General features: G+C 53.6%; 3 protein-coding genes across 3 annotated transcripts; all 3 read left to right on the forward strand.

Annotated features, from left to right (window-relative positions):
• Positions 1–204: 204 nt before the first annotated feature.
• On the forward strand, positions 205–1281 carry HOXD12 (homeobox D12; the record flags this gene model as incomplete). The annotated part of the gene is made up of 2 exons (XM_084252389.1): positions 205–894; positions 1043–1281. The coding sequence occupies exons 1-2, from the start codon at positions 321–323 to the stop codon at positions 1279–1281; spliced, it is 813 nt and encodes a 270-aa protein (XP_084108515.1). The 5' UTR covers positions 205–320.
• A 6396-nt stretch (positions 1282–7677) lies between these two features.
• HOXD11 (homeobox D11) lies at positions 7678–9450 on the forward strand (the record flags this gene model as incomplete). Its single annotated transcript, XM_084237592.1, has 2 exons — positions 7678–8452; positions 9215–9450. The coding sequence occupies 2 exons, from the start codon at positions 7678–7680 to the stop codon at positions 9448–9450; spliced, it is 1011 nt and encodes a 336-aa protein (XP_084093718.1).
• Positions 9451–16985: 7535 nt separating this feature from the next.
• HOXD10 (homeobox D10) lies at positions 16986–19594 on the forward strand (the record flags this gene model as incomplete). The annotated part of the gene is made up of 2 exons (XM_084244195.1): positions 16986–17940; positions 19317–19594. 2 exons carry the CDS (start codon positions 16986–16988, stop codon positions 19592–19594), a joined length of 1233 nt encoding a protein of 410 aa, XP_084100321.1.
• Positions 19595–20455: the final 861 nt, after the last annotated feature.

Here is a 20455-nt window from a genome sequence, read left to right on the forward strand (position 1 = left end):
CCCAAGGGACACTCGGGCAAAAGCACTGGACGCTTGGTGCCCCCAGCTCTTGAAGGCAGCCGGGAAGTGAAGAGGCTTCATTTTCACTCAACAGGACTTGACTTTGCCTGACAGCCTCTTCCTTTGCCATCGAATATCGCGCGTGTTATCATAATACCCTGAAGGGGTGGGGGGAACGGGTCGGGGGATGTAGGCGGTGCTGAAATGACCGGCTTTGAAGAACCTGCAGGCAAAGTTTCGTCCAATCGTCTGAGCCTGTCCTCTTATTCCCGGTTGTAACTAAATACTGCTGCAAGCGCAGCCGAAGCCCTTTGTTGGAGATGTGTGAGCGCAGTCTCTACAGAGCGGGCTATGTGGGCTCGCTTCTAAATCTTCAGTCGCCCGATTCCTTTTACTTCTCCAACCTGCGACCGAATGGAGGCCAGTTGGCCGCCCTTCCCCCCATCTCTTACCCGCGCAGCGCGTTGCCCTGGGCCACCACGCCCGCCTCCTGCGCCCCAGCTCAGCCTGCCGGCGCCACAGCCTTTGGCAGCTTCTCTCAGCCCTACCTGGCCGGCTCCGGGGCTCTTGGCCTGCAACCCCTGGGCTCCAAGGACGGACCCGAAGAGCAGGCCAAGTTTTATACGCCTGACGCTGCTGCCGGGCCTGAGGAGCGTGGCCGTGCTCGGCCGCCCTTCGCCCCCGAGGCTAGCCTGGCCCCAGCGGCCGCTGCTCTCAAAGCCGCCAAGTACGACTACACGGGAGTGGGCCGTGCCGCGCCCGTCTCTGCGGCCTTGCTGGAGGGGACCCCCTGCGCCGCCAGCTTCAAGGACGACGCCAAAGGCCCGCTCAACTTGAACATGACAGTGCAGGCGGCGGGCGTCTCCTCTTGCCTGCGACCTTCGCTGCCCGACGGTAAACCGTTGCCATGCTCCCCGGGCCAGTTTTGGGCCAGGAACGGGAGGTGGGGTGTAGGGAAGTGTGTCTGGAGGGAGGGAGTCACTGGGGCGGGCAAGGCAACAGGGAACGGGCTGGACTGACTTGGGTTGGGGCTGTGTTGCAGGCCTGCCGTGGGGGGCGGCCCCGGGGAAGGCCCGCAAGAAGCGGAAACCCTACACCAAGCAGCAGATTGCGGAGCTGGAGAACGAATTCCTCCTCAACGAATTCATCAACCGGCAGAAGCGCAAGGAATTGTCCAACAGGCTGAACCTCAGCGACCAGCAGGTCAAAATCTGGTTCCAGAACAGGCGTATGAAAAAGAAGCGGGTGGTGCTGCGTGAGCAGGCACTGGCACTATATTAGCTGCGGGCGTGGCCAAGGCCAGCCCGGCCCTGCCTTTTTGAGCCGAGGCCTGGCGTGGAGGAAGAGCTGGAACTGGTGGTTTTCCTTCCGCTCCTTCTCGGTGGGTCCCAGGAACTCTCCAGCTCTGTCTGCATCTCTAGAAGCCAGCGGGAGATTTGGAGACCTAGCCAGTTGGGCCTCGACGCTTTCCGCTCTAGGAGGGACGAGTGGAAATTGCAGCACAACCTTGGTCTTGAGGTTTCCCTAGGGTCACCTGTCCTAGCGCCTGACTGGGGCGTTGACACCCAGGTCTCGCTCTGGTTGCCTTGCACTTGGATTTTCTGCCTCCACCCGGTTAGTGTCCCTTCCCTCCTCTCCCTAACCCCTTCTGCATTTAACAAGCATGTAGCTAGAGCTCAGTTCAAGGGAATTTAAGAAGATCTGGGGTGGGGGGCAGAGTGGAAAGGGTTGAGAGCACAATTTTGTCTCTTTGCAGCCAACAGTCCCTTGTGGCAAAATCAGATTCTCACTCTGGAAAAAGGAAAGTGAGACACCCCCCCCCATCTGCCCTGGTCCATTAGGAAAGACAAAGGCTGCCCTAGACCTTCGGACTTGAGGAGGAAAGGGGAGGAGCAGGGTGTGTGACGGTAGGACAAAGTCAGTGAAGACACCTCAGAGTTCTGGCCCAGCTGAGTAGGGGGAATGGACTGAATACTTCCTTCCCATCAATGGGATGAGGGAAGCTGGACTCCTCAGCAAACTGCATTCTCCAGACAGGACTGGTAAAAGTCTCCTATTTCTCCCACCTCCTCACACATGCCTAGGCTAGGGCCCTGTGCTGTGTAACTGGACCCCCAGAACTGAGCTCTGCTAAGGAGAGCTGCTGGCTTGCTTTGAGGCTCGGTTGCACTAGGAGGAGGGGGAAATATCCAGGGGCAGGAGAAAGGAGTAAGCAAGGAGAGGGGTTCCTGCATTTTGACTGTAAGTACGGCTTTCTTGTTGAAGTGGGTAAAGGTGCTGATGTGTCTTTCTTGAGTTACTGTAATGGGCCATTGCAGGGAGAGGTGAAAGCTTCTATACCCATCAGGTGGCAAGGAAGGAGGCCACTCGCATCCTCAGCCCCTGGTCACTGCTCTTGACAAAGTAGAGAGAAGAAGTTCCCCTCATCTCTCATCTCCAACACCCACCCACCAACTTAATCAAAAGCTCAGTAGCTGGGCCCCTTCTGAGATGGTGTCTCGCTTACCGCAGTGGATTCTGTGAGGACCTGGGCCCTGCCAGCTTTGCTGTGTAGAGGCTGGGATTCGTGATTGCCACATGGAATTGTTCTGGGTGTGCTGGATATCCAACCTTAATCTCAGTGAACTCCAGGGTCTCCCCCCAAGCTCCCGCTACCATTCCTGCCTGCCTTGCCTCTTAGGAGAAGTAGCACCTCCCAACTTCTAGATACAGGACAAAGAGTTGAGGATATTTTCCCAAAGTCCAATGATTTTATTTTATTTTATTTTTTGCATCAGAGAACCAGGCCCTAGACGTGGAGAGGCCATTTCACAGGGAGCCCCGAGTCTCAGTACAACTGACCTCAGTTGATGTTTAGACCTAATTGCATTTCCTCTGTTATCTAATAGTTGCCGTGCATGTTTTGTTTTGTTTTGATTCTGTCAAAAGCAATAGCTTGTATATATCAAACACGTAGAAATGTTTTGAGGGGAAATAAATATCCAGGTCCCAGGCAAGCTGTCAAGGGACTGATGTTGATTTTTCAAAATGTTTTGTATTCCCTCCTAATGTTTTTCAGGCCACCACATTCGTTTTTCTTTCCTGGTTGTGGTTTCACTGCGGGTGTTGACTGTTCATTAAATGACAAAATGGCTTCCAAGTCAGTCAGGAAATGGTGTATAAAAGCCTATGAACAAAATGCGTATGAAACATTCAAAGGGGCGGGGGAATCATGGGTAGATTTGAGTGTGTCTCACACACTAAGGGAACCCTCTGCTTGTCATAGGCTAGGACTTCTGCATTTTGCCTAAATTCTCAAACTTCGATGTTTGCTGTTATCAGACACTGCCAGGATAGATGGTTCCTCAAATTTCAATTAAAAACATCTCTCCTGGCCACATTTTAGCCAGTCTTCTCTCCAACAGGCTAGTCCCCTGTGGAATTCTCCATACAGTCACCTCTGCCTGGAGTTCACCTTGGAAAATGTGGTCTTCATACCCCTTAGGCCTTCAGAGCCTGTAGCTCCAGCCGGCGGGAAAGCTAGGGCCTCCTCAGTATTTACCACCCTCTTGAAGATCCCTACTCCCAGCTAACTGAGATGAAAATTAGAGCATTGCTAGCTTTTAGCAAGTGGGAGAATTAGTAAAACTGCTTAATCTCTAATATCAAGCATCCATTGGTTCCAACTCCCCTTCCCTGGAATGAATTTGATGTTTTTTAAAATATAATTTTAACAGTTCCATTTGCAAAATACAATAGGGGGAGGAGCAAAAAGCAGCCAAGCCTCTATCCTTAGAAATGTTTACCCCTGGGCAGAGCTCAAGGAGGTAGGTAGCACCCAGAATGTGGTCTCTCCCAATGGGGAGGTTTCCTTCCTCCAAAACAATTAAAGAAAGGTGCAGGCCATAGTCAGATCTCAGGCTTGAGGGTCGGGTAAGGGGCCAGGAAATCAGACTTACTCAGACCCAGGCCTTCAGACACCATAGGAAGGCAGTTTCTTTCCAACAGATATGATTAAACATCGTGCTCTTTCTCTTTAGCCTGGGTCGTGGGATGGGAGGAGATATTCTTGAGTCCATTCCCCAAGGAGATTGAAATTATTCTAAGTGCAAATTTTTTTCTGTAGATTGGGGCTTCAACAGTGTTTTCCAAATCTATCCCTTTAACTGATCCACACAAATACCAAGGCGGCAGTGTCCTCTCTCTCTTCCTAGCCGAGGTGCTGGCAGGGATTTGGAATCACCACGAAATTGGTAAGAAACAAACGCCCCAGAAAAATGATGCTGAAATCTGAGTGCTCAGTACTCCCCCGCACAAAGACGGATAAACCTTCCGAAATGCTGCAGTCCAGGCAGGCCTCTTGACCAAGAAACAGGTCTTAAAACCAGAAATAAACGGCTTCGTCTGGCCTTCAGTCGGCTTTGAGCTCCCAGGGGCGACGGAGGACTCTTTTAAGGCCTGGGCCCTCCCCCCCAAGGGATGAGGGCTGGGGAGGCTTCCGGGAGGCCGGCGGGTGGAAGAGAAATCCGGAACCGTTGTAAATATTCATGTCTGAGGAGGGGTGCCCCTTCACCCCGCCTCTCCCAGCTGCATCCACCCCCCGGGGGGGGGGGCATGGCGCCTGTCCGGTCGTCCTTGGACAAAGGTGATCTCCCCACATTTTTGTTCTCCAGTCACTTGACTTAAGCAAAGCATCCCTACGCTCTGCAGGGAAGGGCCTGGCTCTGGGGGTTTTCTCCGCATTTCTCTTCTTTCGTTTCCTAAAAGAGCATAAATAATTAAAGTTTGGCAGGGAGGAAAAGCTTTCTTGCAGAACTGTAGTGGCAATAAATGAAATGACTCAGAATCCCTTCCCCAGTCAGCTTTTATGAGAGCTGCCAGACAGTGTCTGTTCACGTTCTCCAGATACCAGGGGCGCCCTGACAAAGTTAAGGTCAAGTTAGTGTCTTATCTTGGGTGGCTCAAAATTACCGCATCGCATCCGGGCGCTGCGCGGAAAGCTACCACTCGCGGAGCTGCCGGCGGTGCCTGGTGGGTCGGGTCCGCTCCCCGCGCTTCGAGTGGGGCCGTGCAGACGAGGACAAGGCCACAACGCCAGGGTCTTCACGGTAGGTTCTCGAGCGGGATGCGCGGAGTCGGGAGGTTGTGGTTTTCCTTGGGTTTGGGGGTGAGGGTCGAGGAGGGAGCTGGGGCCAAAGGGTGTCGCAGGGTTGGCCCAGAACGAAAACCCCGGGTGGGATGCGCGGTCGGGGTCCGCGGTAAAGCGCGGAGAGGGGCCGGTCGCCCCTTATCCCTGTGCACCCTGGCGCCGCTGCGGATGGCGCGCCCTCCCCAGCTAAAGCGCAGCTCCCGCCGCAGCAGCCGTCGCCATGTCGTTGAACTTGAATGGTGCTTCCCCATTTCCCTGTTCGTGGCCAGTAAGCTCCACTTTGGGGGCAGCGGGCTGTCTGTGCCCCACCCCATACAGAGAGAAAGTGGAAATTTTTGTGTACCCCCAGATACATAAAGACCCAGTCGGGGTTCTCGCCTCTGCCCTGGGTCCTGAGCAGCCGCAGGGCCAGTGTGCAGTGTCGGGGGAGCCATTTTAGGAGAGATGGGGGTGTCAGCCTCCCGCGAGAAAGAGAGAAGCTTGGACCCAGGATGGAGATGGGGAAGCAGATAAGTGTGAGGCAGTCTGGGTTAAAAAGGGGGTTGACTTGGCATGTGAACTGAGAAGAGGGTGCACAGAAGGACGAGCAGTTCTGGGGGGAGGCTCCTTGCTCTTCAGTCGCCACCGCCGACCTGTTTGCGCTGCTTTCTCAAGATGAGCAGAAGTGGGAGGGGGCAAGGGAGGGGCAGTGGGAGGGAGAAAAGAGAGGGAGGAGAAAGAGAGGAATGGGGGGAACACTGGCCAGAAAATAGATATGAAGTCTGATCACCCGCCTTTTCTCTGTCTGTTGGCATGGGGGGCAGAGCTCACGGAGGGGGACTGCGGTGGTGGCTGTGGCCAGGGAGGGAACCAGCTTCACAGCCCATGTGGCCTGCCCTGGGCTGAAACCCTGGACCCAGAGGAATCATGGGGAGAAGGGCGACTTCCTGGCCTCCGTAATCTAAGATCTGGCTTTGGAAAGTTCATTTCTGAGAGACTTATTTTGTGTCTGGAATACCCTGGTTCTCCGGGAGGCAGGAGCCCGGCCTTGCATGGACCCACGAACTAGGAAGGGAAACTCATCTGCAGCCAGGGAGAGTCAGCCCTCTGGGCACGGGGACGAGGGGTTCTCAGGGCCAGGTGGACAGAGGGGCTTCTACAAGAAGGCAAGAGCTGTCAAGAATCATCCTGCCCAGAGCCGAAGGACCTGGGGCCAGGGGCATGACTGTGGCACCCTAGGACTCCGCAGGAGCCTAGGGGAGAAGCAGGTGGGTGTGTAGGCCTTGGTGGGGCTCTGAACCAGGGCAGGGACTCCACATGAGATGCCCAGACCAGAAAGACAAGAGGGTGAGCAGAGAGGAGGTGCTGGGGGTTGTCTCTGGTTGTGTGTGGGGCACGGGGGCGGGTAACAGGGGGCCTGATCTAGTAGGTCCTAGATCCCTTTGTTCCTCAGACTCCCCAGCGTTTAGAGGGCCACTGGGTGTCTCTGCTGGCCAAATTCCCCTTTAGCGTTGAGAGAGAAAAGGCAGAGCTGCAACAGGGAGAGAGAGACAGTGACACACCAGGAGAAGAAAGGGAGAGAGAGAGAGAGAGAGAGAGAGAGAGAGAGAGAGAGAGAGGAAGAAGTAATAGGAAGGAGGAAGGAAAGAGGAAACAAGACAGGGGGCTGGAAGAAGAGAGGCCAGGAGAGAGAGAAGTGGGGAGACTGGAGAGAGACAGGAACAGAGGGAGAGAGAAAGAGAGGGCCAGGGGGCACCGAGGCCCGGCCCGGGTGAGTTTCTGACAGGGATTTGGCATCTTTTTCCGAGGCCGGCTTCCGAGCTCAGGCGGCTAGTAGCGGAGAGCGCCCAGCCACACCGCCTTGCGGGACTGAGAAATATGTAAATCAGGGCTCCCTGCGCCCCGAGAGCGGCGCAATTACGCTCCTTGAACAAGAAGCAACAAGCTCCCGGCGCGGGCAGGCTGCAGAGGGTGACTGTGTCGCGGGGGAGAAAGCGGTGGTAGGAAGGGGGGGTGGGAAACTCACACCCTCACACCTAGTCCCCGGCGCCCCAGGCTGGGGCTCCCCCCTCTGCTCTCCGCGCCTCTCCCTTCCCCCTCCCTCCCCTCCCTCCCTCTCCCTCCTCCTCCCCGCCGGCCTTACTCCGCGTACTTAAAGCCGCGCGGGCGGACGCGGGCGGGCGGCCCGGCCGGGCGGTGGCAGATGCACCCAGCAGTGGCGGCCGCCGGCGGCGCACAGGTGACCGGCCTGCAGCGCAGCCGGGTCACGGGGCGCCGGGGGAAGAGCTGGCTGCAGCCCGGGCGCGATCCGCCCCCAGCGCGCGCGAGTCGGGGCGCCGGGAGCCGTCCCAGGGCGTGTTGGCGAGCGCTGATATAGATATAAGGACATTTCTCTCCATGGCGTCACGTGACATAATTACCACCAGAATCAATCAAGATGAATTGCACGTCAGCGCCCGGTGGGGATTTTTGCTTAGTTGATCCTGGCCCAAGCCTCTTGTGCAATCGATGGCTCAGGTTGGCGGCTCGGGGAGCGGCCCGGGGCTCGCCGGCGCGCACGCCGCGCAGCCATGAACGACTTTGACGAGTGCGGCCCGAGCGCAGCCAGCATGTACCTGCCGGGCTGCGCCTACTACGTGGCCCCGTCGGACTTCGCCAGCAAGCCCTCGTTCCTGTCGCAGCCGTCGTCCTGCCAGATGACTTTCCCCTACTCCTCCAACCTGGCGCCGCACGTCCAGCCGGTGCGCGAAGTGGCCTTCCGCGACTACGGCCTGGAGCGCGCCAAGTGGCCGTACCGCGGCGGCGGCGCGGGCGGCGCGGGGGGCGGCAGCGGGGGCGGCCCCGGCGGGGGCGGCGCGGGCGGCGCGGGGGGCTACGCGCCCTACTACGCGGCGGCTGCAGCGGCCGCGGCCGCGGCGGCCGTCGCCGAGGAGGCGGCCATGCAGCGGGAGCTGCTCCCGCCCGCGGGCCGCCGGCCGGACGTGCTCTTCAAGGCGCCCGAGCCGGTGTGCGCCGCGCCCGGGCCGCCGCACGCGCCCGCGGGCGCCGCCTCCAACTTCTACAGCGCCGTGGGCCGCAACGGCATCCTGCCGCAGGGCTTCGACCAGTTCTACGAGGCCGCGCCCGGGCCCCCGTTCGCCGGCCCGCAGCCCCCGCCGCCGCCCGCCCCGCCGCAGCCCGAGGGCGCCGCCGACAAGGGCGACCCCAAGCCCGGGGCCGGCGCGGGCGGCGGCGGGGGCAGCCCCTGTGCCAAGACGACCCCAGCCTCGGAGCCCAAGGGGGCGGCGGAAGGCGGCGCCGAGGGGCCCCCGGGGGAGGCGGGGGCTGAGAAGAGCGGCGGCGCAGGTAGGCACCGGGCGCGCGGTGGGCGGCTGGGCCCGGCGGGCCGCGGGCGCGCGGGGGGGGGCGGTCGCTGGGGGCCTCCCTCTGCTCGCGCCGTTTTATGTGCTACTTTATAAGCGTTCGAAGGGGTTTATACATCCTATAAGATTTCCCGGGCCGTTGTAAAGCGTGTTTACGATAGGAAACCAATTTAGGTGGGCTTAAGGTAGACCTCGAGGAGGACCATTTTAATGGCTGCAGAGAGCTCCTGCCCGGGGTGGAAGGTGGGTGGGGGTGTGTGCTGAAGGCCACGGAGGGAGGGAGCATTTCAAGTTTGCGAGTGCGGACACTCGGGCCTCCTGCTTGTCAGGGAGAGGGTGTGGAGTCTGATCCTGGAACTGGACTTTATCCAAGCCGCTGGCTGCCGCGCGGCTGGCTGGGCGCGAGCAGATGCCCCCGCGCGCTCACGTTTGCTTTCCCCACCGGGTTCTAGCCCAAAGCCTGCCTCGCCCTCTGCTTCCCCACCTCTGTGCTGCTCTGCGTGCGCGCGTGTGAGTGTGTGTGTGTGTGTGTGTGTGTGCGTGTGTCTGGGAGTGCACACACGTCCACGCCCGCGCTCTCCCTGTGCCCGCCCATATATCATCCCCCACGAGGCAGGCCGGCCCTTCCAGCGGCGGCAGGGGATGTCCCCAGCGGGCCGCGGCCTGGCCCCCGCGTGGAGGCCCCGGGCTGGCAGGGGTGGGCAGGCAGCGGCCTCTCTCACCGCTTCGTGTCTTTGCCTTGCAGTGGCCCCCCAGCGGTCCCGGAAAAAACGCTGTCCCTACACCAAGTACCAGATCCGCGAACTGGAACGCGAGTTTTTCTTTAACGTGTACATAAACAAAGAGAAAAGACTCCAACTCTCTCGGATGCTCAACCTCACTGACCGGCAAGTCAAAATCTGGTTCCAGAATCGCAGAATGAAAGAAAAGAAACTGAACAGAGACCGTCTGCAGTATTTCACTGGAAATCCCTTATTTTGAGAGCTCCAGGAAGCACCCCCCTCCCCCGAGCCCCACTCACACACCCTCCTCCCCACCAGCCTGCCCTCGGCAGGATCTATGTCCTTGGGTTTAATGACGCCTCTTCTCTGTGGAACTCCACGATTCCTTCCCACGGTCAACTCGGGACCTCCCAGCGACCACTGCAGCCTGCGGACGAGGCCGGGGACTTGGCCGACCGGATCCTAATAAGGGGAAAAATGGTAAATGCAAATGTCCCTTTACAATTTTACCGCCAATGTGCTGTTGTTCTCCCTCCCTCTCTCCCAGTCCCGGTGGCGCCGCTGTGGGATCTGTAGAGTTAGGCCTCTGGGCTGCAAGGCTCTTGTTTTTGTTCTGAGTTTAAGGACCTGGTCCTCCCCGCCTTGGTAAATCCGATTATTTAAACTCTGGGAAATGTACCTTTGGTGTGTCCTATCAAGGCACAAGTCATTGTCTCATGTGTGAATAAATGGTTTCTAGTAAAATGGAGGTTACAGTTTCAGCACACTGTATGTATTTCCCACTATTTAAGGGGCCATAACCTTCTCCCCCAAGCAAATGAAAATCAAGTGAAGTGCTTTTTCATTTTGCTAAATTAAGATTAAGAGTTATCCCTCCCACCACCTCTAGACTACACCGATTTAAAAAAAAAATCACTTTCGGGATGTATTTCTGAATTGAGGATGTGGCGAGGTGTTGGTGCTGCCTTCCCAAGAAGGTGAGCTGAGACAGCAGGAACCTAAGATACCAGTCTCCTCATCCTTCCCAGCCCCTTCCAGTCTAAGTAACTTGGAATTTCTAACAAGACAAAATTTGATTTCAAAAACTAGTTCAAAAATCCAGATTCACTCTTAATAAGAAGTCAGAGCCCCTTAAAAGAGGGATCAAAATTAGAACCCTTCATTGAAAAAAAAAATAGTTTACTGAAAGGAAGTTATTAATAGGTGGAGAGAGCTTGGGGTCCTTGCTGGTGTCACAGCAAACCAGGAGGGAAGGTAAACCCCCTCCCTGGGATAGGGTCCAGGACTGCAGACCTACTTCTCACCTGAATTTATCGCTTCAAGTTAAAGAATTTGGTGGGGGCTACACTGCACTTTATGTTGCAGGGCCAGGCCAGGCTGTTTACAAAACCTTGAACTGTCTAGACAACACCATAAAAGCCAAAGTTCTAAACAGCTTAATTGGGTTATATTATACACCTTCTGGTGGGCCCAAAAGAGATTTCCGCAATGTGCAATAAACTGGAGGAGTGAGAAAAGCTTCTCTTCTCTGAAAAGAGTAAAGTGAATCTTAGGACTCTTAACCTCTCATAAGGCCAAAGTAAAAAAATAAAATAAATTCATAAGATGTACAGCACCCCATGCATCTTCCAAGGAGGCATGCATTTCCAAATATAAAAAATTTAATTGCCAAAGCCTTTTTTTGGGGAAGGAAAACCATAAGTGCATAAGTGTATGCCTTTGAACTTCCAAAATGTCAAGGTCATCACCTTTAACCTTTCTGAATAATTAGGTGCCTTAAGGTTCTTCTGTGATATTCAAACTGCCACCCATTCTCCCACACACATGCTCACACACATCCAGACCCCCACACACATTTATGACCACACAGAATCATATTGGGGGCTCCTCATAAATCTAAGCAAATTCCTAATTTCAGGATCAATAACTTTAATTTCCCTTCAAACATTTGTGTAATTCAATAGCAATTGACTTTTTAAAATACTGGTTAGGTTAAAATGTCTACCAGCACACTTTTAATACAACTAGGAAATGCTGGGGCCTTTATTGGGGGGGGGTGTTCAGATAACAGTCCCCTCTGCTGTAATGAACCACAGTTCTAAAAGCAGGCGTTTGAAAGAGGAAGTTCTATTCAGATTTATACCTTCATTATATTTGAAAAATGTTGTCATTCTGTCAAATAAATTATTGCACTTTTTATTATATGGAACAAAAGAAAATATATTTGTATTACTTTCCAAAAAAAAAAAATCCCCCAGGTTTTGGTGAAGCTGCAATAGAAACAAAGCCTAAATTAAATAATTTCGTTCGGGATGGGATTCCTTTGTTTGAAATTCTAGGCATTCGTTAAATTGTCAGTGCTCTAGTAGTATGATCATTCCAGGAGCTAAAGAAACTGGCTTATTTCTTTTGCTCTCCATCTATCTTTTTTCTCTAAGAGTCTAGATATAGATCGCCTGTGTGTCCACTACCTTAGACAAGCCAAAGCAAATGCGATTTCCCATTTGCATGACCTTGGAGAACCACACGGGGGCGTGCTCACGTTCCAGAAGCCGCATTTGGCGGAGAGGCCGCGCGGTACCATATCTTTCCGATACTGGATTCTAATAGGCAATCTCTGCCCGTTGGAGACAGGAGGCCGCTAAGGTGCTTGTTTGCTGTTTGTTTGTTCCAAGCAGTGATGAGGTCTGGGAAGTTGTATAAAGACAGGGAAAGGAGAGCTACCCAGGTTCCTGAAACTAGCGATCACCTAATCATCGTTGTCTCCTTAAAGATAAAGCTGTTGCAAAGAATACCTTGCTATAACCTGTGGTATTTAGAAGAGATTTTAAAAAGACAAATATGTGCATTTTGAATTAGGTCACGGCTGCTGCTTGTTAATTAAATTATGGAAATCAATTTTCTTGTTGGTGTGCGTGTGGAGAGCAATGTGAGGTTAGGAACCACCCCCTCTCCAAAACCAGGTCTGAATCGCGGGCTCTCAGACTGCCTGAGATGATTAAAAGGCTTTTGTTTAAAGCAGATCAGGGCGCCAGCAACTTAGCTGAGTGTGGTCTCAGAAGAAAGGAGAGGGGTGGTGATTGGGGGGGCGGCGGGGTGTTGTTCCAGAGGGGAACCTCCCACACATTAGGATGCCCGGAGCCCTGAGCGGTAGGTAGTGACCTGGAGGTGCAGGCAGGACCGCATTGGGGTGCCCAGATTAGTCTGTACTAATGTGGTTGCGGAAGCAGCAGGCTGTCCTGAGGAGCGTTTGTACTCGAAGACTTCCTGGGATGGGAAATACATCTGAAGTAAACGATTTTAATTTGACAGAACCCTGGCCACCCCTTCCAAGCTGCCTAGTAGCCTTGAGCTCGAATTTGGATTTTGGCAATGCCTCTGGCAAGCCGTTTTTTTTTTTGAGGCGTGCCCTCCCCTCACCCCTCCTTTAGAAATCCCCGATCACTGGGGAGGACCTGTGTCACCATCCACGGTCGAAAAGGGAGGTTCCAAAAAGAAGGACTCCAGGGCGCAAGCCAATCTAAGGGAGGGTGATGATCCTTTCTTCCCCGAAGTTCATTGTGAAGCGCACACAGGCTAGGGAATTAGCTCCATCCTCGTAGCCTCTGCTATTTCTGCCGCCTCCCTCCAGACCCTGCATCAGAGTCCCTGAGTCCACCCCTGGGAGCTGGCATCTGCTCAAAAGGAGATTGGGGTGCCATGAGACCCCTGCTCCGGAGGCGCCAGCCAGAGGCATGTGTGTTCCCCGCGGGCACCCAGGCTCCTGCCTGTCTGACCGCCGGTCTAGTTTAGCTTCTGTGAAGTGACATTTCCTGGGGCCTAACTTGGGATTCAGTCCATCTGGGGAGAGATGCCCTCTCCCCAAATAGCGTTGTGTCCCTCTTTGTAGAGGACCCAGTGAGGGGGCCTGTGTCCTCACCCCCGGGAGCGCCACTGGTCTTGGCTGGCAGCCTTTCAAAGACCTTGTTGCTCAGCAATCCGCATTTCCTTTCCTCCCAGTCAGTGCCCAAGATGGGCCTGAGAAAGATGAATGAACCAGGAGTTCTGAGAGCGTGCAGCCCTTAGCCCTCCTGCGAGTTCAGGGTATGCGGGGATGATAAAGGGTGCCCATATACTTTGAGGCGTTGATGTCTCAGATCCAAAAATGGAAAGAAAATGCTCGAAGTAGGAGTCTTTTGTGTCTCCAAAGGGATGAGGCTTCCGGGCTGCCGGTCCTTTTGCATGATTCCATAGACCCCCTCATCAAGTTGGTGCTTACTTCTCCAGCTTCCCCATTTGCCCCCTGATTTCTTTTCACATTGGCTGGGAGGAGCACAGTGCAACCAGAGGGGTGGCCCGGGGAAGCAAGTTTCAAAATTTCTCCCCATCCACTCTCCCCGCCCCCCAAAGAGTGGCACAGTCCTGAGACCACTCAGGGCCCTAATTCAGGGCAAACGTAGCATCCCCTAGGTCCACTCAGTCTCAGTCTCGGGGTCACCTCCCAGAGACAGGAGAGAAAACACATGTAAGCCTCTTCTTGATTAAAAGTCTCACTTTTTTGCTAAAAGAACTCTTTTAATTTTTCTCTGGAAAGAGCTATGTCAGGAAGAGGGATGTCTTGGTGCAGATATGAATATTTATCTCCTTTATGGGGCAATATTGATTTATTATTAATGGTAACTGCTCCAGCTGATCTAAAGATGATCGAAAACAGCAGCTATGCAGCTACATTAAATACTCATAAGCAAAATACAAGCTGGTCTGTAAAGTCACTGTCTTTTTCATCACATTTGCTTCATCTCAGCCTTAGGGTCTTAACCAAACTTTCTATCCTTCCTGGCCCCACTCACTCTCTTGTGTTATTTCTATTATGATTGATTTTTATGATAACATATCTGAAGTAACTGGCAATCTCTGCCAATATTTCAGAGCTCATCTGAAGGCAGAGGTGTAAAAAAAAGAAAACAAGGAATTTCGTAATAGAAGATTCTAAAATTGTAACGGGTACAGGTTTTTCCTGTTAGCGAAGAGAACCTATTTAAAACCAATTTCAGTGTAGGGTGACTTAGAGCTGGAAGCCACCGGGAGCTACACAGAAAGCCCCCCAAATTCGGAAGGCAGAGCTTGTCTGTCTTGGCTCACCGCAGATCTAGCCGCTTTGCGAGGAATCACTTGTTTCGGGTCTCGATGTTTTCTTCATATATAAATAAAGATTATAAAAGGGCATTTGATGGGCATAAAATTCCCGATTAGATTGAAGCGCTTTGCCTGGAGAGCGGGATGCAGAGACTCGGACAGCCGAGTTCCCGGTAGCTCTCCTGGCCCGGTCGCAAAGGCAAGACAGTGCTGGAGCACCCGGCTGGCTGGCGTCTGGGCGCCTGCCGTGAGCGCGTGCAGCGGGCACTTTGTCCAGCCCTGGGCACGCTTAGCGGTGTCTGGGATCCTGATCTCTGCCTTGTGAGAGGGTGATTTTGGGGGTGCTGGTCAGTGACTGTTAGCTATGGATAGGACTTTAGCAGGCTGGAGCCAAATGTTGTTTTTTCCTGTCTTCCTCCCCCCTCCCTACCCTCAATCTCAGAAACAGCCGCCCCTTCGGAAAGGTAATGTTTAAACCTCCAGCTACAGCGGCCGGCATCCCGCAGCCGGAGTAGTTAGAGGCGCCAGGCTTTTAACCTGACAATGATGTTGTATTTGAACAGCTGCGTAAAGGTTTGAAAGGTCTGTCTCATTGCCACTGTGGAGTTTTTTTTAAAAGGGGTTATTGTTTGGGCCAAGGCAATGCGAGGGGACAGGCGAAGCAGTCCCAAGGCTGAAAATAATGTTCAGTGTCTGTTTCCACCAAGCCAGGGAGATTCCTTTTGGGGAGGGGTGGGGGGGACAAAGGTTTTGCTGGAAAAGGTTTTTGTGAAGAAGTGCACTCGCTGCTAGATCCTCCAGAAGGCTGAGGCACATTAATGAGCCTCGGACTCTAAAGAAATGTTCTGCTGAGGTGGAAACCCAATTTGCCCACAAGTTCAGTCACTGGGCCAGAAACCCAAGGCCAGGCCATGACAGGGTGAGCGTGGGGAGAAGAAAACACGGACGCCTTCCTGGACAGAGAACTGGTTCACGATCAGAGTTTTCTTCTCTCGAATGCAGGGAAGGGGATCCGGGAAGCCGGCGACGGCTCCAGCACCCTGGCCGGGCCCCTCGCCCAGGGCAAGCCTTTGGAAATCAAGGTTAAAGCTCCCTGCTGCTGCCCGAGGCCAGGGCTTCAGAAGGGCTGCTCACCCGCCTGCAACCAGAGAACAAGGGAGGAAGTTGTTGGAGAAGTTTCTCATAAAACTCTGAGTTTCCATGGTGGTGGTGGTGGTTGTTCTTTAATGAGCTCAACCACAACCCAGACCCACTCCCCCTCACAGAACTTTCCCTCACCAGAGGAAACAGGATTGAGATGCCTCCCTGTGTTTTCTCTCCCTCCCCTTACCCAAGCAAAACCTTTTCAAATAATTTTAGGAATTGTCCAAAACTATAAAACTCAACTTCTGACAAAAGTATAGCTTTTTATATTTGACGATTTGTGTTAAAACAAAAATTGACCTTCTCGGTTAGTAGTGAAGGGGAAAAATCAATAGTATAATTTTCAATAATTCATAAAGCGAACACCATTATGCTAAATCTTAACTATTAATCTTATCCTTTACAAAGTCTCGATTGATTTGTTAATAAAATATCTTCCCGTGTGTGGCAACAGCGGGTATAACTCTTTAAAAACCTTCAGAAGCAAGAAAATTACCAAGTAGCCCAAGAATGTAGATGAGAATTTTATTGATCGCCCTGATTCTTCTTAATATGTATTAATAAATTCCACAACCTTTTGTACCTTGCACTTGTCAGAAACCAATGCTTTTACAAAATCCATAAAAGGAAAACATATTTTTCTTTGTAGAAGAATCAAATGACACCCCTCTCTCTCTCTCACGCTCTCCTGCTTGGCCCAATCAGTTTTCTAAAACTTCTGGAGTATGAGAGCGAGTGTTTTCTCCTTCCCTTGAAAAAATTATTTTCTTTCTGTCTTCCTTCCTGCCTTCCTTCCCCCTAGCCCTCTAGTATCAGGGTGTGTGAGGAGGGAAACCTTGGTTTAGCTCTCCCTGTGGAAACACCGATGGACGCTTTTGCGGAGAGCGAACTGCTGGGGAGGGATTGTCTCAGGACCGAAAGTCCCCAGCGGTCGGGCCGTCAGAGATTGGGTTGTGGTTCCTCCAAGACCCAAGGCGCCACTGGCCCCCCAGGGCGTGGAGGGGCCTGGAACCGGGGCTGGAAGGCCGAGGGTGAGGGCAGCGCCAGGGCGGACCGGCCCGTGGGACTGTGAGCGCGGCCAGCTGCGTGTCCTCTCCGCCCTGGCGGCCCTTCTCGCCTCCGCACGCCGAGACACCCTGGCCGGCTCCCTGCGCCAGAGATGTTTCCTTTGGGTCCCTGCGACGGGGTGTCTCAGAGCGCGGGGAATCTGACTCACCTTCCCAGGCTGCTCGGTACAAAATGAACCAGCCGGGACCCCCAACCCCCGCCCGGGCCCCGGTTTTCTCGGGCGCGCTCCGCCTGCAAGTGTGCGGGGAGTGCAGCTGCGGGCCGGCGCCGCGGCGCTCCGGGCTCCCTCCCCGCGCGCGCCCTCCCGGGGGCCCCGGCGGCCGAGACCTCCCTTGCGCCGGCGGGCCCGGGAGGCCGGGGCGGGGGTCGTGAGTGGGGCCGGCCGGCCGCGGGCGCCGGGGGAGGCGGGCGAGCGGCGGAGGGCCGGCCGGGCTCTCCGCAGCGCGCACTATCGCGGGCGCGTAGTAGATGTCGCTGTTGTCCGCGCTTAGGCGGCCGGCCGGCCGGGCTCCGGAGCACGTGACCCGCGAGGAGGCTGCGGCTCAAGGCCATTTTCAAATCTCATTGGCTTGGTTGTCATGTGGTCGGCAGAGGCATCCACAATTACACGGGGAATGTTTTCCTAGAGATGTCAGCCTACAAAGGACACAATCTCTCTTCTTCAAATTCCTCCCCAAAATGTCCTTTCCCAACAGCTCTCCTGCTGCTAATACTTTTTTAGTAGATTCCTTGATCAGTGCCTGCAGGAGTGACAGTTTTTATTCGAGCAGCGCCAGCATGTACATGCCACCACCTAGCGCAGACATGGGGACCTATGGAATGCAAACCTGTGGACTGCTCCCGTCTCTGGCCAAAAGAGAAGTGAACCACCAAAATATGGGTATGAATGTGCATCCTTATATACCTCAAGTAGACAGTTGGACAGACCCGAACAGATCTTGTCGAATAGAGCAACCTGTTACACAGCAAGTGCCCACTTGCTCCTTCACCACCAACATTAAGGAAGAATCCAATTGCTGCATGTATTCTGATAAGCGCAACAAACTCATTTCGGCCGAGGTCCCTTCGTACCAGAGGCTGGTCCCCGAGTCCTGTCCCGTTGAGAACCCCGAGGTTCCTGTCCCTGGATATTTTAGACTGAGTCAGACCTACGCCACCGGGAAAACCCAAGAGTACAATAACAGTCCCGAAGGCAGCTCCACAGTCATGCTCCAGCTCAACCCTCGCGGCGCGGCCAAGCCGCAGCTCTCGACCGCCCAGCTACAGATGGAAAAGAAGATGAACGAGACTGCCAGCGGCCAGGAGCCCACCAAAGTCTCCCAGGTGGAGGGCTCCGAGGCCAAGGGCGGCCTTCCGGAAGAGAGGAGCTGCCTGGCTGAGGTCTCCGTGTCCAGTCCAGAAGTACAGGAGAAGGAAAGCAAAGGTCGGTATGAGCAGAGTTGCCACCCCAGCGGGGCGTGCAGCCTGGGAACCCGGCAGAGAGGGAGCTCCTGTGTGCCCAGCGCCAAGCCCAGGAGGGGCCCGACTGGCAGGTGCTGTTTCTCCTGGCTTTTAGAGGGGCCATCTCAGTCCCGAGAAGGTCCCCGCTTCCCCCCAACTGCCCTGGCCCTCCTGGCCCTGGCTAGTCCTGGCGCCACGCTGATGGCGCCAGGGCAGAGGAAGGGCTTGACGGTTTTATTTTTCCTGAGCTAGATCTGAAATGCAACAAAAGAGTGCAAATGAGACCTGCGGCTCATTAACACAGCCCCAGAATCTCCTTTTTCCCCCCAGCTCAGAGTTGCACTTCCAGCTTTGCCTTTTGCACAGTGGTGATTTTAAGGTGGTTCCAGACACCGTGTTCGTGTTCAAGTGTATGCACCCCGCATCCTACGAGCTTGGGGGCAGAAAGAGGAATGGATGGCTGGGTCTGTTGGCGCTTGGACTGGGGAACAGGGCTCCCCGCCTTTGCAGGGCTAGGTAACCTTGGCTTTGTCTGGGGAAAGTGCCGCAGGCTTTGCAATCTGTTTACAAAGGGGGCAAAGGCAGAGGGTGTAGGATAGAACCTTCCTGGCCCAACCAGCAGGTCCAGCCTTAGAGCTGGGGTAGGGCAAAGAGCCAGGGGCTCTGGCTTTTTTGAGAGGGAACCATGGCCTTAAGCTTCTCCCCTGTTATCCAGCGGGCGAGCTACAGTAGGAGCTACGTTTCTGGGGGAGTGCTTTTGGGTGGGGGCAAGAATGCGTGAGAATTCAGGAAATTCTGGGGATTACAACAATGACCAGGTAAGGCAGAGAGGGTATACTTGGTTCCTTGGTTATCTTTTGAAATAGAATGGGAACTTATTAACCTGGCTGTGGGGCACCCGCCTGCCAAGGCGAAGTGGGAAAGAAGTGGCAGACTTGGGAACCTGAGGCAGCAGTGAGATTGGTGAGCTTGTGCAGGCTGTGTCTTGCCTCTTCTACTCCAGCTGTGTTATGAGGTGACCATTTAGAATGTTGCTTGGGAGATCCTGAAAGTTTACTGTTACACTAATGATTCTTGCAGGTCAGAAAGTTGACAGAAAGAGTGTGAGAGAGCGCGCTGCTGACACAGGGGGGGCGAGAGGACCCACCCATTGTGTCATTTTGGGCATTTAAACTAACCTGGCATCAATTACAAAATGCACCTTCCAGGTGCCACCTCATGTGAATAATGTTTAATACCAGCATTTCCCAAAGTGGCCTGGCTGCCAGCAGGGTCATGGCCAAGGGTGCATTTGAACAGACTGAGGGGAAAAAAAAAAATTCTTGATATTTTTTCTTCTTCTCCTTTTAATTTTGTTAGAGGAAATCAAGTCTGATACTCCAACCAGCAATTGGCTCACTGCAAAGAGTGGCAGAAAGAAGAGGTGCCCTTACACTAAGCACCAAACGCTGGAATTAGAAAAAGAGTTCTTGTTCAATATGTACCTCACCCGAGAGCGCCGCCTAGAGATCAGTAAGAGCGTTAACCTCACCGACAGGCAGGTCAAGATTTGGTTTCAAAACCGCCGAATGAAACTTAAGAAGATGAGCCGAGAGAACCGGATCCGAGAACTGACCGCCAACCTCACCTTCTCTTAGGTCCCGAGGCCCAGGAGAGGCCAGGATCAGAGAGGGAGCACCGCGTTCCAGGGCCCAGTGCTGGAGGACCAGGAAGGCGGAAACAAAACCTTCATTGCTCTTTGTTTTTTGTTTTGTTTTCCTGCTAGAATGTGACTTTGGGGGTCATTCTGTTCGTGCTGCAAGTGATCTGTAATCCCTCTGACTCTCTCTCTATATATATTAAAACACTAGCACGTGTAATTTATTATTTTTTTCATCGTAATGCAGGGTAACTATTACTGCGCATTTTCATTTGGGTCTTAACTTATTGGAACTGTAGAGCATCCATCAATCCATTCATCCATCCAGCAATGTGACTTTCTCATATTTTTCCTAACACAAAAGGTCTGTGTGTGTGGTTAGTCCATGAGTTCATGGCGTTTTGAATACATCCAGTACTAAAAAGTACTTAAATTACATATATATTTAAAAAAAATTTAAGAAAACCCACAAGCTTTGGGGGGGAGGGGGATAAAAAAGCACATTACAATGTTATCTTTTTCGCAAATGAATTTAGCAATTGTCCTTGGTGAGATGGAATATTGACGACTAATGCCTTGTAGCCTTTCCCTTGTGGTGCATCTGTGGTTTGGTAGAAATACAACAGCAACCTGTCCTTTCTGTGCATGTTCTGGTCGCATGTATAATGCAATAAACTCTGGAAACGAGTTTGTTCCCTCTGGTTTCTGAAATGGAAATATGTCACGGTGGAAATGAAAGTCTTTGGCCAGGTTATCTTTCTGTTAAACTGCTTGCTCCGGGCAGTTGCTGGGGGTAGAGAGCAGGGACAAGGGAGATGAGTGAGAGAAACTGGAGGAGACCTAAATTGCTAGTTCTCTT

Source organism: Talpa europaea (genome assembly GCF_964194135.1).
Source record: "Talpa europaea genome assembly, chromosome: 1".
NCBI lineage: Eukaryota > Metazoa > Chordata > Mammalia > Eulipotyphla > Talpidae > Talpa > Talpa europaea.